Source organism: Somniosus microcephalus, unplaced genomic scaffold (genome assembly GCF_052327205.1).
Source record: "Somniosus microcephalus isolate GS21.2 unplaced genomic scaffold, FLI_Smic_1.0 unresolved_chr3, whole genome shotgun sequence".
Classification (NCBI taxonomy): domain Eukaryota; kingdom Metazoa; phylum Chordata; class Chondrichthyes; order Squaliformes; family Somniosidae; genus Somniosus; species Somniosus microcephalus.
In genome coordinates, this window is record NW_028225181.1 from 16,221,101 (window position 1) to 16,238,061 (window position 16,961).

General features: G+C 53.2%; 1 protein-coding gene across 4 annotated transcripts in view; it reads right to left on the reverse strand.

The window, feature by feature from the left end:
• cdca3 (cell division cycle associated 3) overlaps positions 1–16,961 on the reverse strand; it is a 79,743-nt gene that overhangs the window by 7,904 nt on the left and 54,878 nt on the right. The window contains exons 1-4 of one of the 4 annotated variants that reach the window (XM_085976693.1): positions 12,373–12,468; positions 6,683–6,838; positions 6,027–6,171; positions 2,210–2,521 (exon numbers count right to left, since the gene is read on the reverse strand). In XM_085976693.1, coding sequence (XP_085832819.1) covers positions 2,210–2,521; positions 6,027–6,171; positions 6,683–6,802 — 577 coding nt within the window. In that variant the 5' untranslated portion in view covers positions 6,803–6,838; positions 12,373–12,468. Of the gene's footprint in view, positions 1–2,209; positions 2,522–6,026; positions 6,172–6,682; positions 6,839–11,442; positions 11,544–12,263; positions 12,469–16,961 lie in introns of those variants that run through there. The other 3 variants (XM_085976692.1, XM_085976691.1, XM_085976694.1) reach the window with 3 other exon arrangements.

Here is a 16,961-nt window from a genome sequence, read left to right on the forward strand (position 1 = left end):
CCGTCAATGCCCCCTTGCCCATCACTCCCTCCCCCGTCAATGCCCCCCCTTGCCCATCACTCCCTCCCGTCAATGCCTCCCTTGCCCATCACTCCCTCCCCGTCAATGCCCACCTCGCCCATCACTCCCTCCCGTCAATGCCCCCTTGCCCATCACTCCCTCGCCTGTCAATGCCTCCCTCGCCCATCACTCCCTCCCCGTCAATGCCTCCCTCGCCCATCACTCCCTCCCGTCAATGCCTCCCTCGCCCATCACTCCCTCCCGTCAATGCCTCCCTCGCCCATCACTCCCTCCCCGTCAATGCCTCCCTCGCCCATCACTCCCTCCCCCGTCAATGCCCACCTCGCCCATCACTCCCTCCCCTGTCAATGCCCCCCTTGCCCATCACTCCCTCCCTTGCCCATCACTCCCTCCCCGTCAATGCCTCCCTCGCCCATCACTCCCTCCCCCGTCAATGCCCACCTCGCCCATCACTCCCTCCCGTCAATGCCCCCCTTGCCCATCACACCCTCCCGTCAATGCCTCCCTTGCCCATCACTCCCTCCCGTCAATGCCCCCCTTGCCCATCACTCCCTCCCCGTCAATGCCCCATTGCCCATCACTCCCTCCCCCGTCAATGCCCCCTTGCCCATCACTCCCTCCCCCGTCAATGCCCCCCCTTGCCCATCACTCCCTCCCGTCAATGCCTCCCTTGCCCATCACTCCCTCCCCGTCAATGCCCACCTCGCCCATCACTCCCTCCCGTCAATGCCCCCTTGCCCATCACTCCCTCGCCTGTCAATGCCTCCCTCGCCCATCACTCCCTCCCCGTCAATGCCTCCCTCGCCCATCACTCCCTCCCGTCAATGCCTCCCTCGCCCATCACTCCCTCCCGTCAATGCCTCCCTCGCCCATCACTCCCTCCCCGTCAATGCCTCCCTCGCCCATCACTCCCTCCCGTCAATGCCCACCTCGCCCATCACTCCCTCCCGTCAATGCCCCCCTTGCCCATCACTCCCTCCCGTCAATGCCTCCCTTGCCCATCACTCCCTCCCGTCAATGCCTCCCTCGCCCATCACTCCCTCCCCGTCAATGCCTCCCTCGCCCATCACTCCCTCCCGTCAATGCCTCCCTCGCCCATCACTCCCTCCCCGTCAATGCCTCCCTCGCCCATCACTCCCTCCCGTCAATGCCTCCCTCGCCCATCACTCCCTCCCGTCAATGCCTCCCTTGCCTATCACTCCCTCCCCCGTCAATGCCTCCCTTGCCCATCACTCCCTCCCGTAAATGCCTCCCTTGCCCATCACTCCCTCCCCGTCAATGCCCCCTTGCCCATCACTCCCTCCCGTCAATGCCTCCCTCGCCCATCACTCCCTCCCCGTCAATGCCCCCCTTGCCCATCACTCCCTCCCGTCAATGTTCCCCTTGCCCAGCACTCCCTCCCTCGTCAATGCCCCCCTTGCCCATCACTCCCTCCCATCAATGCCTCCCTTGCCCATCACTCCCTCCCTCGTCAATGTTCCCCTTGCCCAGCACTCCCTCCCCAGTACCTCCACACAATGACCCTCGCCAAGTCAATGCCACCCTCACCCATCACCCCGTCCGCCAGTCAACACCCATGCCCATTAACTCCCCCCCCACCCAATACTCGTACCCATTAACCCCATCCCAAGTCAATGCCACCCTTACCCATCACTCCCTCCCCCGTCAATGCCTCCCTTGCCCATCACTCCCTCCCCGTCAATGCCCCCTCGCCCATCAGTCCCTCCCCGTCAATGCCCCCCTTGCCCATCACTCCCTCCCGTCAATGTTCCCCTTGCCCAGCACTCCCTCCCTCGTCAATGCCCCCCTTGCCCATCACTCCCTCCCTCGTCAATATTCCCCTTGCCCAGCACTCCCTCCCTCGTCAATGCCTCCCTTGCCCATCACTCCCTCCCTCGTCAATGTTCCCCTTGCCCAGCACTCCCTCCCCAGTACCTCCACACAATGACCCTCGCCAAGTCAATGCCACCCTCACCCATCACCCCATCCGCCAGTCAACACCCATGGCCATTAACTCCCCCCCCCCCACCCAATACTTGTACCCATTAACCCCATCCCAGCTCAATGCCCTTCCCGCCACTCATCACCCCCTTGCCCTCGTCAATGCCCCCCCCGCCCATCACCACCGCCTCCCCCAGTCAATGTGCCCTTAGCCAGCATCCCCTTCCCCCTACGATGACACACTGACCTTCCTCGAGCAGTGGGTTGAGCGGCAGGGCCTGGGCTTCGTGCCGCGATTCCTCAACAGCAGCAGCCGCCGGCTGGCTGGCTGACCTCAGGCCGGGGAGCGGCTGCTCTCCCTCAAGCCCAGCCACCGCCTGCCCGTCCCCCGCCGGCTCCTCCTCGCACTCCAGCAGCTCGGCGACGGGATCCTCGGTGCAGGCCTCTTCCTCGTCGCTCTCCGCCTCCGCCTCGCAGACCGGGGTCACCAGGTCCTCGCTCTCTGGCTCCTCGCCGATGAACACCCCGCTCAGCTGCTTCATCAGCTTGCTGAACTTGTCTGTAAACAGAAGGAAGGAAAGAGCAGAGCGCTCAGGACAAGGCAGGCACAGACAGCAGGAAAGGCCCAGGCTCCATCCCCGGCCTGTTGGCCGATCTCACACCCAGTGTGGGTCTGAGCCCCACACACAGAGCAGGAAAGGCTCAGGCTCCACCCTGGCCTCTGCCGAGGTATAAAACATAAGAATTAGGAGCCTGCTCCGCCATTCATAAGAACAGAAGAAATAGGAGCAGGAGTAGGCCAATCGGCCCCTCGAGCCTGCTCCACCATTCAATAAGATCATGGCTGATCTGATCCTAACCTCAAATCTTCTATCACTCTGCATCCACCCGAACCCATGTGATCTCCCGGGAGAGGCGAAAAACCAGATAAAGACCCAATGGCCAATTTGGGAGAAAAAAATCTGGGAAATTCCTCTCCGACCCATCTAGGCGATCGAAATTCTTCCAGGAGATCTCTCTGTCCCTATATTTTCTACAGGACTTACCTTCTGTAAAGGCGATCTCCACCCCAGCCAGGAGCAGGAATAAAACCATCTCCTGAAATCTAACACAGAATTAGAACACAGTAGGAGCAGAACCAGGCGACACGGCCCCTGGGCCCGCTCCACTACCCACAGGGCCATGACCATTCCAAACCTAGACTCATGTCCAATTTCCTGCCCGCTCCCCGTAACCCTTAATTCCCTTTACTTCTAGGAAACTGTCTATTTCTGTTTTAAATTTATTTAATGATGTAGCTTCCACAGCTTTCTGGGGCAGCAAATTCCACAAACCTACCACCCTCTGAGTGAAGAAGCTTCTCCTCATCTCAGTTTTGAAAGAGCAGCCCCTTATTCTAAGATCATTCAATAAGATCATGGTTGATCTTCGACCTCTTTCCCACCTGATCCCCATATCCCTCAATTCCCCATAAGTCTAAAAAAATGTATCTCTCAGCCTTGAATATACTCGGATTGAGCAGCCACAGCCCTCTGGGGCAGAGAATTCCATAGATTCACCACCCTCAGTGAAGAAATGTCTCTTCATCTCAGTCCTAAATGGCTGGCCCCTTATCCTGAGGCTATGCCCCTGGTTCTAGACACTCCAGCCAGGGGAAACAAGCTCTCAGCATCTACCCTGTCAATCCCCCTCAGAATCTTATATCTTTCAATGAGATCACACCTCACTCTTCTAAACTCAAACTACACAATCTCTCCTCATAAGACAACCCTCTCACCCCAGGAATCAATCTAGTGAACCTTTGTTGCACCGCCTCCAAGGCAAGTATATCCTTCTTGATCTTACTTAGCCTGATCTTGCCCCGTGTGGGATTGAGCCCCACACACACACAGAGCAGGAAATGCCCAGGCTCCACCCTGGCCTCCGCCGAGTTATAAGAGCTTCAGAAATAGGAGCAGGAATAGACCACTTGGCCCCTCGAGCCTGCTCCGCCATTCAATAAGATCACGGCTGATCTTGGGCTCAAAGCCACACCCCTGCCCGCGCCCCATAACCCTTCACTCCCTTATCGTTCAAAAATCTGTCTATCTCCACCTTAAATATATTCACTGACCCAGCCTCCACAGCTCTTGGGGAAGAGAATTCCACAGATTCACGACCCTCAGAGGAGAAATTCCTCCTCATCTCCATCTTAAAATGGCGACCTCTTATCATGAAATTGTGCCCCCTCGTTCTAGGTTCCCCCACGAGGGGAAACATCCTCTCAGCATCTACCCAGTCAAGCCCCCTCAGAATCTTATATGTTTCAATAAGATCCCCTCTCATTCTTCTAAACTCCAATGAGTATAGGCCCTACCTGCTTGACCCTTCCTCATAAGACAACCCTTTCATCTCGGGAATCAACCTCGTGAACCTTCTCTGAACTGCCTCCAATGCAAGTATATCCGTCCTTAAATAAAGGAGACCAAAACTGTACGCAGTACTCCAGGTGTGGTCTCACCAACAGCCTGTACAGTTGTACCAGGACTTCCCTACTTTTATACTCCAATCCCTGTGCAATAAAGGCCAACATTCTATTTGCCTTCCTAATTACTTGCTGTACCTGCATGCTAACTTTTTGTTTCATGTACGAGGACCCCCAGGTCCCTCCGTACCTCAGCATTTTGTAATCTCTCCCCATTTAAATAATAATTTACTTCTTCATTTTTCCTACCAAAGTGGATAACCTCACAGTTTCCCACATTAAACTCCATCTGCCAGATTTTTGCCCACTCACTTCGCCTATCGATGTCCCTTTGCAGCCTCCACACAATTTGCTTTCCCACCTATCTTTGTATTATCAGCAAATTTGGCTACATTACACTCGGTCCCTTCATCCAAGTCATTAATATAGATTGTAAATAGTTGCGGCCCCAGCACTGATCCCTGCGGCACGCCACTAGTTACAGTTTGCCAACCTGTAAATGACCCATTTATCCCGACTCCCTGTTTCTGTTAGTTCGCCAATCCTCTATCCATGCTAATATATTACCGCCAACCCCGTGAGCTCTTATCTTGTGTAGTAACCTTTTATGTGGCACCTTATCGAATGCCTTCTGGAAATCTAAATACACCACATCTACTGGTTCCCCTTTATCCACCCTGCTTGTTACATCCTCAAAGAACTCCAGCAAATTTGTCAAACATGATTTCCCTTTCATAAAACCACACTGACTCAGCAGCACATTTAGAAAATCATAATAGAGTCAAGCAATCACTCCCCAATGACAGATGCTAGGCTAACTGGCCTGCTTTCTGTCTCCCTCCTTTCTTAAATAGGGGCGTTACATTTGCAGTTTTCCAGTCCGCTGGGATATCTCCAGAGTCCAGGGAATTTTGGTAGATTACAACCAATGCATCCACTGTCTCTGCGGCCACCTCTTTTAAGACCCTAGGATGCAAGCCATCGGGTCCAGGGGACTTGTCCACCTTTAGTCCCATTAGTTTGCCTAGTACTTTCTCTACTGATAGTGATTGTTTTAAATTCACCCCACACCCCAATTGTCCCTTGATTATCCATTATTGGGATGCTTTTAGTGTCTTCTACCGTGAAGACCGATACAAAATATTTGTTGAAGGTCTCCGCCGTTTACCTGTTTCCCCATTATTAATTCCCCAGACTCATCCTCTAGGGGATCAACGTTTACTTTAGCTACTCTCTTCCTTTTCATATACCTGTAGAAGCTCTTACTGTCTGTTTTTATATTTCTTGCTCGTTTACTCTCATAAGCTATCTTCTCTCTCTATCATTTTTTGTCGTCCATTGCAGCTTTTTAAAAATTTCCCAATCCTCTGGCCTTTCACCAATCTTCTCAACATTATATGCTTTTGTTTTCAATTTGATACCATCCTTTACTTCCTTAGTTAGACCACAGATGGTTCATCCTTCTCTTAGAGTCTTTCTTTCTCACTGGAATATGCGGTGGCCTAAAGCTGTATTCAGTGCCTCAGTCTTGGCCGACTTGCCCCAAACCACCCCGCCGGGTCTCCCACGCTGGACGGTCGCTGTGCCCTGCTACACCTACCAGCCATCGTGGGTTTGAGAGGTGTGCGGGTGACGCCGGGAGTTGGCGATCGAGGGTCCAGTGGGTCAGAGAGCTCCTCCTCATCTTCCTCCTCCACCAATTCAGCTTCCGCTCCCCCAGGGCTCGGACTCGGGCTAGACAGAACCTGGAGTCAGACAGCGAACAGTAAGATACAGAAGAGCCAGGATCTAATTAAATGGCGGAACAGGCTCGAGGGGGCTGAATGGCCACCACCAGTTCCTATGGCAACAGGCTCGAGGGGTCTTAATGGCCGCCACCAGTTCCTATGGCAACAGGCTCGAGGGGTCTTAATGGCCGCCACCAGTTCCTATGGCAACAGGCTCGAGGGGTCTTAATGGCCGCCACCAGTTCCTATGGCAACAGGCTCGAGGGGTCTTAATGGCCGCCACCAGTTCCTATGGCAACAGGCTCGAGGGGTCTTAATGGCCGTCACCAGTTCCTATGGCAACAGGCTCGAGGGGTCTTAATGGCCGCCACCAGTTCCTATGGCAACAGGCTCGAGGGGGCCGAATGGCCGCCACCAGTTCCTATGGCAACAGGCTCGAGGGGGCTGAATGGCCGCCACCAGTTCCTGCAGCAACAGGCTCGAGGGGGGCTGCATGTGCCTACAGGGTGGGAAAGGGGGGAGCACGTACCTCGATGGGGGTCCGTAGGATGCCGGTGGTAGGGGAGCGGGGGTCGAGTGCGTTGCCCAGGTGCTTGTTGTAGACAACCCGCACTGGGGTCTCCATGCAGGTGCTGCCCGAGGATCCCATCGTCCAATCTCTAGACGCCCTCTTCGAGTGACGGACCTGGGAAACCAGAAACACAGCCCAGGGTCAGTGGTGACAACTCAAAGTCAACAAATTCCCCTGCCCAGATGGGCTGGGGTGCCAGGATACCAGCCTCCTCCCCCTGCAAACCCCCAGAGCAGAGAGAGAAAAAGGAGCGAGATTAGGGAGTGAATCCCAAAGTATGAAACCTTACATGGCTGAAGGCACGGCCGCAAATGGTGGGGGTGAATTGCAAGAGACCAGAGCTGGAGGAACACAAAGATCTCGGAGGTTTGTAGGTCTGGACACAAGAGGCCACGGATGGATTTAAACACGAGAACGATTGAAATTGCTGGACTGGGAGCCAATGTAGTCCAACGGGCACCAAGGTGATGGGCGAACGGGACTCGGTGCGACTTAGGACACAGAGTTTTGTACGAGCTGAAGTTTACCGAGGGCAAAAGCTGGCCCGTCTTCAGTCTACAAAGCATTTCTTCTATAGCGCCTTTCATGACCTCAGGACACCCCAAAGCGCTTCACAGCCAATAAAGTACTTTTTGAAGTGCAGTCAGTGTTGTAATGTAGGAAACGCAGCAGCCATATTGCGCACAGCGAGATCCCACAAACAGCAACGGGATAAAGACCAGACCATCTGTTTTGGGGATGTCGAATGAGGGATAAATATGGGCCCCAGGACACCACAGAAATCTCCCCTGCTCTTCTTCGAAATAGTGCCATGGGGATTTTTACGTCCTCCTGATAGGGCAGATGGGGGCCGCAGTTTAATGTCTCACCCGAAAGACGGCACCTCTGACAGTGCGGCACTCCCTCAGTACTGCGCTGGGAGCGTCGTCAGCCTAGACTGTTGTGCTCAAGTCCCTGGAGTGGGACTTGAACCCACAACCTTCTGACTCAAGAGGCCAGAGTGCTACCAACTGATCCACGGGCTGACACCAAAGGCACGAATGAGGGTTTCAGCAGCAGAGGAGCTGATGCAGGGGTGGAGTCAGGCGAGTAGGCGGTCTTGGTGGTCGAGCAGATATGGGGTCATAGAGTCAAAGAGGCCCTTCGGCCCATCGTGTCCACGCTGGCCATCAAGCCCTGTCTATTCTAATCCCATTTTCCAGCACTTGGTCCGTAGCCTTGTATGCTATGGCGTTTCAAGTGCTCATCTAAATGCTTCTTGAATGTTGTGAGGGTTCCTGCCTCTACCACCCTTTCAGGCAGTGAGTTCCAGATTCCAACCACCCTCTGGGTGAAAATGTTTTTCCTCAAATCCCCTCTAAACCTCCTGCCCCTTACCTTGAAACTATGCCCCCTGGTTATTGACCCCTCTACTAAGGGGAAAAGTTCCTTTCTATCTACCCTATCTGTGCCCCTCATAATTTTGTACACCTCAATCAGGTCCCCCCTCAGCCTTCTCTGCTCTAAGGGAAACAACCCCAGCCTGTCCAGTCTCTCTTCATAGCTGAAGTGCTCCAGCTGTGGAAATTGACGTTATACTTAGCATGCTGGGTAGAATAAAATGGCCAAGTAAAAATAAGCTATCAAGGGGTTGAAAGAACAAACTTGCTTAGGTTGTAGTTAAAGCATAGAAGCAAATGTGTCACAACGCGTCTAGGACCAAGAGACCTTTCAAAATACCCACCCACATTGATGATGTGATAACAGCTGTATTGACTCACTAGCACAAGGGAGGCATAAGGCTATAGAATAGATAAACTATTAATGATTGTCGCTCGACAAAGAAGCAAAACTATTGAGTAAGCTGATCATTTTGGTAACAAGATTCAGACATGAGTAAGCTGATCATTTTGGTAACAAGATTCAGACAGAACCTCCTGACAGGATATATGATTAAATAACCTTGTCTGGAGATATTTCTGTCCTGCTGACCTTCTGATTATCCTTGTGCAAACTCTTACTTCGTGCAAACTGATACAATACCATTACACGTGATATATGGAACGCTTGCTTGTTTGGAGTTGTTGGCCTAGCCTTTGTCCAGGCAGCTCACCCCTTGTGCAAGTAAAAAATAAACTAACAATCTGACGGTACTGCTTGTGTTTTAGAGTCTTACTTGGAGTCGAGATTTCGACACAGCCCAGGTAACATCCTGGTGAATCTCCGCTGCACCCTCTCCAATGCAATCACATCCTTCCTACAGTGTGGCGACCAGAACTGCACACAGTGTTCCAGCTGTGGCCTAACCAGCGTTTTGTACAGCTCCATCATAACCTCCCTGCTCTTATATTCTATGCCTCGGCTAATGAAGGCAAGTATCCCATATGCCTTTTTAACCACCTTATCTACCTGTCCTGCTGCCTTCAGGGATCTATGTACATGCACACCAAGGTCCCTCTGATCCTCTGTCCTTCCTAGGGTCCTACCATTCACTGTGTATTCCCTTGCCTTGTTAGTCCTCCCAAAATGCATCACCTCACACTTTTCAGGGTTAAATTCCTTTTACCACTGTTCTGCCCATCTGATCAACCCGTCGATATCATCCTGTAGCCTGAGGCTTCCCTCCTCGCTATTTACCACCCCACCAATTTTCGTGTCATCTGCCAACTCATTGATCATACCTCCTACATTCACATCTAAATCATTAATGTACACTACAAACAGCAAAGGACCCAGCACCGATCCCTGTGGTACACCACTGGACACAGGCTTCCAGTCACAAGGTCAGATAGGGCGGCAAGATTTCGAACAGTCTGGCTGCATTTCAGACAGTTGCCAGGGAGCGGGCTGGAGTTAGTGGCTAGGGAATGACAACTGCTTCAGTCTCCTCAATATTTACTAGGTGGAAATTCCTGCTTATCGAGCCACTGCCGGAGATTCTCTGGCTACGAATGGATAGGTATGAGTGGAAGCAAGCAAGGGCAGTCCCACCCAGCTGGACGACGGAGGAGAGAGGCGCTGGAGGAGGTACGGTGGGGCCAACCGTGTCAAAAGGCTGCAGACAGGTCGAGAAGGGAGAGGAGAGGATAGTTTAGCGTCAGCTGTGGCTCAGTGGGTAGCACACCTGCCTGAGTCAGAAGGTTGTGGGTTCAAGTCCCACTCCAGGGATTCGCACACATAAAGCTAGGCTGACACCCCCAGTGCAGTGTTGAGGGAGTGCTGCACTGTCGGAGGTGCCGTCTTTCGGATGAGACGTTAAACCGAGGCCCCAGTCTGCTCTCACAGGCGGATGTAAAAGATCCCATGGCACTATTTCAAAGAAAAGTACGGGAGCTCTCCCCGGTGTCCTGAGCCAATATTTGCTGTTTGTGGGAGCTTGCTGTGCGCAAATTGGATGCTGCGTTTCCCACATTACAACAGCAACTCCACTTGAAAAAGTACTTCATTGGCTGTAAAGCCCTTTGAGACGTCCGGTGGTTGTAAAGGGAGTGCAGCGAAGATTCACCAGGCTGATAGCTGGGATGGCAGGAATGACGTATGAGGACAGATTGGGTCGATTGGGCTTATATTCGCTGGAGTTTCGAAGAATGAGAGGGGATCTCACTGAAACTTATAAAATTTTGACAGGACTGGACAGACTAGATGCAGGAAGGATGTTCCTGATGGTCGGGGAGTCCAGAACCAGGGGTCACAGTCTAAGGATAAGGGGTAAGCCATTTAGGACAGAAATGAGGAGGAATTTCTTCACCCAGAGAGATCCAAAACACCGCACCGCCGACCATATCTATACCCTTCACACCCTCATTGAAAAACATATACACCAAACAAAAAATGGGAAAATATTCGCCTGTTTCATCGACTTCTATATGGCACGAAGGGCTCTATTATAAACTTCTTCAGTGTGGAATAGGGGGCAAAGTCTATGACCTTATTAAATCAATGTATCTGAAAAACAAATGCGGGGTCAAAATTGGAGACAAACGCACCGATTTCTTCACCCAGAGAAGAGGCGTCCGGCAGGGCTGCAATTTGAGCCCGACCCTGTTCAACATATACATAAATGAATTAGCAGACATGCTGGAGCAAAGCGAGTCACCAGGTCTCCGTCTCCTGGATGGAGAAGTGAAATCCCTGTTCTATGCGGACGACCTGGTTCTGCTGTCTCCCACAGAACAGGGATTACAGCAACAACTAGACCTACTCGACAAATACTGCCAAAATTGGGCTCTAACAGTAAATTTAAAGAAAACCAACATCATGATTTTTCAAAAAAGGCCCAGATGTCAGGAAAACAAATACCAGTTTACCCTCAGTGATACCACTATAGGACACACTATGAGCTACACCTACCTTGGTCTAACTATTACAGCATCAGGGAGCTTCAGCATAGCAGTGAATGCACTAAAAGAAAAAGCCCGAAGAGCCCTATATGCAATAAAAAGAAAATTCTACAACATCCAAATCCCAATCAAAATCTGGCTAAAAATATTTGACAGCATAATCCTGCCCATTGCACTATACGGTAGTGAAGTATGGGGCCCGCTAAATCACCAAAGCTACACTAAATGGGAAAAACACACAATAGAAGCCCTACATGCAGAATTCTGCCGAAGCATAATATTGAACATACCAAATGAAGTACAAAGACTGTTTAAAATTAATATTGTTTAAAAGTAATATTGTATGTACCCAACAAATGTCAAATCGATTGACACCTACAGAATGTTGGAAAACTGTACCTTTTTGCTATGTAAGCTTTGGCAATATGGTTCTCTGTAAACTTTCATGCCAATAAAGCATTTGAATTTGAATTTGAGTGGTGAACCTGTGGAATTCTCTACCACAGAGGGCAGTGGAGGCCAATTCATTAAATATATTCAAGGAGTTGGATATATTTCTTAAGGCTAAAGGGATCAAGGGATATGGGGAGAAGGCAGGGACCGGGTACTGAATTTGAATGATCAGCCATGATCGCATTGAATGGCGGAACAGGCTCGAGGGGCCGAATGGCCTACTCCTGCTCCTATCTTCTATGTTTCTATGAGAGGTCCGGTGGTGGTGAAAGGGGCTATAGAAATGCAAGTCTTTATTCCTCTTTCCTAGCACAGAGTCAGTGACTTTCATAAAGCTCAATTTTTGGGGCTCAAAATGGCTCAGCTTGAGACAATGGCCAAGAGTGGGCTGGGGGGTTCAAAGGTCAGGTGAACACTGCCAACCAGAATGGTGCCCCGGATGCGGGGCTCCAGCCCACGTCCCTCACCCAACCCTCTGAAACGTCACCAGCAGCAGCAGCAGCAGCCAGGGCCGCTGGTTCGAATCTCAACCGTCTCCACCCGCCCCGGGAGCCACCCTCCGCATGCGCAGTGCGAAGCGGGAGGCTGGAGGAGTCAGCTGCTATCCCGGCTTGCCCCGCGCGCGCCCATTCCAAATCCCCTCAGCACAGAGCAGCGCATGCGTAGAACGGCCCCCAGCCCAGCGCACAACCCCAATCCACGCAGCACCACACGCGCCTGCGCACTGGCTAGGTCCCCCCGTAATGCTGCGGTCTAACTGATTCTACCTGAGAAAGAGGAAGACGGCGGCTGGTGTAGAAGGCTCCGCACTCTGTAATAGCGCCGACACATATATATACACACACAGTGATAACAGCAGTCCGATCGCAGACTCACTCCACTCGCTTGGCCCCGCGTCGCTGCTACGCAGCCGTTTGAAACTCGCGCTCCCGCGCCCGGCTCCGCCCCCTCCCTCCGTTCAAATCTACCCGCCTCGCTCTCCACCAATCAGCCAGCGGCCGCCGCCGCGGACAGCCAATCACACGCGTCGGCTGGGGACCCGCCCCACCCCCACTGGTTGACACCTCCAACCAATCAAGCCGCGCGCACACACCCACACAATCTCCATTGGTTGACGCCGCCAACCAATCAAGCCTCGGGTCACAATAGCCCGTTCTCTGATTGGATGATATTGCTGGTTCCCCTTCGCTGATTGGCTCGTTTAATCAGGCGCAGGCGGTGGTGACTCGTTCTGCCGTTGATCGGGCCGATTTCAACAACAACAGCAAAAAATTTACGCAATAATTGTTTCGGCCTACGGAGATCCCCTCAGGTAATTTGGCCTCCCCCCAAAAAAAGAAGTAAGGCCGCCTATCATATGAGGATGATTCAGCCGACGTCCGTCCGAGCCGCCGGAGAGCCTGCCATCGCCATTGGTTGGCAGCGCTGTCAGTCAGGCTGAGATCCCGCCCCCCACAATCTCCTATGGTTGGGAGCGCTGTCAGTCAGGCTGAGATCCCACCCTCCGCCCCCACAATCTCCATTGGTTGGGAGCGCTGTCAGTCAGGCTGAGATCCCGCCCTCCGCCCCCACAATCTCCATTGGTTGGGAGCGCTGTCAGTCAGGCTGAGATCCCGCCCTCCGCCCCCACAATCTCCATTGGTTGGGAGCGCTGTCAGTCAGGCTGAGATCCCGCCCTCCGCCCCCACAATCTCCATTGGTTGGGAGCGCTGTCAGTCAGGCTGAGATCCCACCCTCCGCCCCCACAATCTCCATTGGTTGGGAGCGCTGTCAGTCAGGCTGAGATCCCGCCCCCACAGTCTCCATTGGTTGGGAGCGCTGTCAGTCAGGCTGAGATCCCACCCTCCGCCCCCACAATCTCCATTGGTTGGGAGCGCTGTCAGTCAGGCTGAGATCCCGCCCCCACAGTCTCCATTGGTTGGGAGCGCTGTCAGTCAGGCTGAGATCCCGCCCTCCGCCCCCACAATCTCCATTGGTTGGGAGCGCTGTCAGTCAGGCTGAGATCCCGCCCTCCGCCCCCACAATCTCCATTGGTTGGGAGCGCTGTCAGTCAGGCTGAGATCCCGCCCCCACAGTCTCCATTGGTTGGGAGCGCTGTCAGTCAGGCTGAGATCCCGCCCTCCGCCCCCCACAATCTCCATTGGTTGGGAGCGCTGTCAGTCAGGCTGAGATCCCGCCCTCCGCCCCCACAATCTCCATTGGTTGGGAGCGCTGTCAGTCAGGCTGAGATCCCGCCCTCCGCCCCCACAATCTCCATTGGTTGGGAGCGCTGTCAGTCAGGCTGAGATCCCGCCCCATCCACCACACAATCTCCATGACATCGGCCATCTCCATTTCTCTGCTCCCCTCACTCACTCCAACCGACCTCCCTCTGAACTTGCAGCACTCCATTCTCTTAGATCCAACCCTGACATTGTCATTAAACCCGCTGACAAGGGTGGTGCCGTTGTTGTTTGGCGCACTGACCTCTACCTAGCGGAAGCTGAACGCCAACTCTCCAAAACCTCCTCCTACCTCCACCTGGACCATGACCCCACTACCGAACATCAAACCACCGTTTCCAAGACTGTCACTGACCTCATCTCCTCTGGAGATCTTCCCCCCGCTGCCACCAACCTCATAGTTCCCCAACCCCGCACAGCCCGCTTCTACCTCCTTCCCAAGATCCACAAACAGGACTGCCCTGGTAGACCCATCGTTTCAGCCTGTTCTTGCCCCATGGAACTTATCTCTTCCTATCTTGACTCTATCTTTTCTCCCCTTGTCCAGTCTCTTCCCACCTACATCCGTGAGTCTTCGGACGCCCTCCGCCACTTTAACAGTTTCCAGTTTCCTGGCCCCAACCGCTTCCTTTTCACCATGGACGTACAATCCCTCTACACCTCCATCCCCCACCCGGATGGCCTGAGGGCGCTCCGCTTCTTCCTTGAACAGAGGCCCGACCAGTCCCCATCCACCACCACCCTCCTCCGCCTGGCTGAACTTGTTCTCACATTGAACAACTTCTCCTTTAACTCCACTCATTTCCTCCAAATCAAAGGTGTTGCCACGGGTACCCACATGGGTCCTAGCTATGCCTGCCTTTTCGTGGGCTATGTGGAACAATCTTTGTTCCAGTCCTACTCGGGTCCCCTCCCTCACCTCTTTTTCCGATACATTGATGACTGTATCGGTGCCGTTTCCTGCTCTCGTCCCGAACTTGACAAGTTCATTCACTTTGCCTCCAATTTCCACCCTTCCCTCACCTTCACATGGTCCATCTCTGACTCTTCCCTTCCCTTCCTCGACTTCTCCGTCTCCATCTCTGGGGATAGGTTATCGACCAATATTCACTACAAGCCCACTGACTCCCACAGCTACCTGGACTACACTTCCTCCCACCCCGCTTCCTGTAAGGACTCTATTCCATTCTCCCAGTTTCTCCGTCTCCGCCGTATCTGCTCCGACGATGCCACCTTCCACACCAGTGCTTCAGACATGTCTTCCTTTTTCTGTAACCGAGGATTCCCCTCTACCGTGTCAGTTCTATCTCCCGCACTTCTGCCCTCACCCCTGCCCCTCCCTCCCGGAACCACGCTAGGGTTCCCCTTGTCCTCACCTTTCACCCCACCAGCCTCCACATTCAACGGATCATCCTCCGGCATTTCCGCTACCTCCAAAGTGATCCCACCACCAAACGCATCTTCTCCTCCCCTCCCCTTTCAGCATTCCGCAGGGACCGCTCCCTCCGAGACACCCTAGTCCACTCCTCTATCACCCCAAACAGCCCTTCCCCTTCGCCTGGCACCTTCCCGTGCAAGCGGAGGAGATGTAACACCTGCCCCTATACCTCCCCACTTCCCACTGTCCAGGGCTCCAAACACCCCTTCCAGGTGAAACAGCGATTTACTTGTACTTCTCGCAATCTAGTATACTGTATTCGCTGCTCACGATGCGGTCTCCTCTACATTGGGGAGACCAAACGCAGATTGGGCGACCGCTTTGCGGAACACCTCCGTTCAGTCCGTAAGGGTGACCCCGAGCTTCCGGTCGCCTGTCATTTTAATTCACCGCTCCATTCCCACTCGGACCTCACCGTCCTTGGCCTCTTGTATTGTTCCACGGAAGCTCAACGTAAACTCGAGGAACAGGAACTCATCTTCCGATTAGGCACTCTGCAGTCTTCCGGACTCAATATCGAGTTCAACAATTTCAGATCATAACTTCGGCCCCTATTACTTTTTTTCTTGTAATTTTTCCACTCCTTTTCCCCCCCCCGCCCTTTCCTTTTGTTTCGCTCTCACACCTGGCAGCTATCCCTTGCCCTGCCAGTACACTTTACACCCAATCTCAGCCTATTACCATCTCGTCTGGCTTCTAATACCTTTTATTGTCTCTCTTTTACTTCTTTTGTTTCTTTGATTCTTTTGTCCGATTGCAGCCCTGCCTCCGATCTATCTTTTCTTTCCAGTTTTGAAGAAGGGTTCGACCCGAAACGTCAACTCAAATTTCTGTCCACGGATGTTGCCTGACCTGCTGAGTTTTTCCAGCATTTGCTGTTGTTATTTCGGATTTCCAACATCCGCAGTATTTTGCTATCGCTCCATTGGTTGGGACCGCTGTCAGTCAGGCTAGGATCCCGCCCCCACAATCTCCATTGGTTGGGAGCGCTGTCAATCAGACTGAGATCCCGCCTCCACCCCGGCCGGCCATTGGGCGGCGGTGGGCGACGGGCAGCTCCGGCACGATTGGTGGAGCGGGACGTCGCTCCAGCTCAACAATTGGCGGGGAACGCACAGCTGATTGGTGGAACGAACTTGTTCTCACATTGAACAACTTCTCCTTTAACTCCACTCATTTCCTCCAAATCAAAGGTGTTGCCATGGGTACCCGCATGGGTCCTAGCTATGCCTGCCTTTTCATGGGCTATGTGGAACAATCTTTGTTCCAGTCCTACTCGGGTCCCCTCCCTCACCTCTTTTTCCGATACATTGATGACTGTATCGGTGCCGTTTCCTGCTCTCGCCCCGAACTTGACAATTTCATTCACTTTGCCTCCAATTTCCACCCTTCCCTCACCTTCACATGGTCCATCTCTGACTCTTCCCTTCCCTTCCTCGACTTCTCCGTCTCCATCTCTGGGGATAGGTTATCGACCAATATTTACTACAAGCCCACTGACTCCCACAGCTACCTGGACTACACTTCCTCCCACCCCGCTTCCTGTAAGGACTCTATTCCATTCTCCCAGTTTCTCCGCCTCCGCCGTATCTGCTCCGACGATGCCACCTTCCACACCAGTGCTTCAGACATGTCTTCCTTTTTCCGCAACCGAGGATTCCCCTCTACCGTGGTTGACACCGCCCTCGACCGTGTCAGTTCTATCTCCCGCACCTCTGCCCTCACCCCTGCCCCTCCCTCCCGGAACCACGATAGGGTTCCCCTTGTCCTCACCTTTCACCCCACCAGCCTCCACATTCAACGGA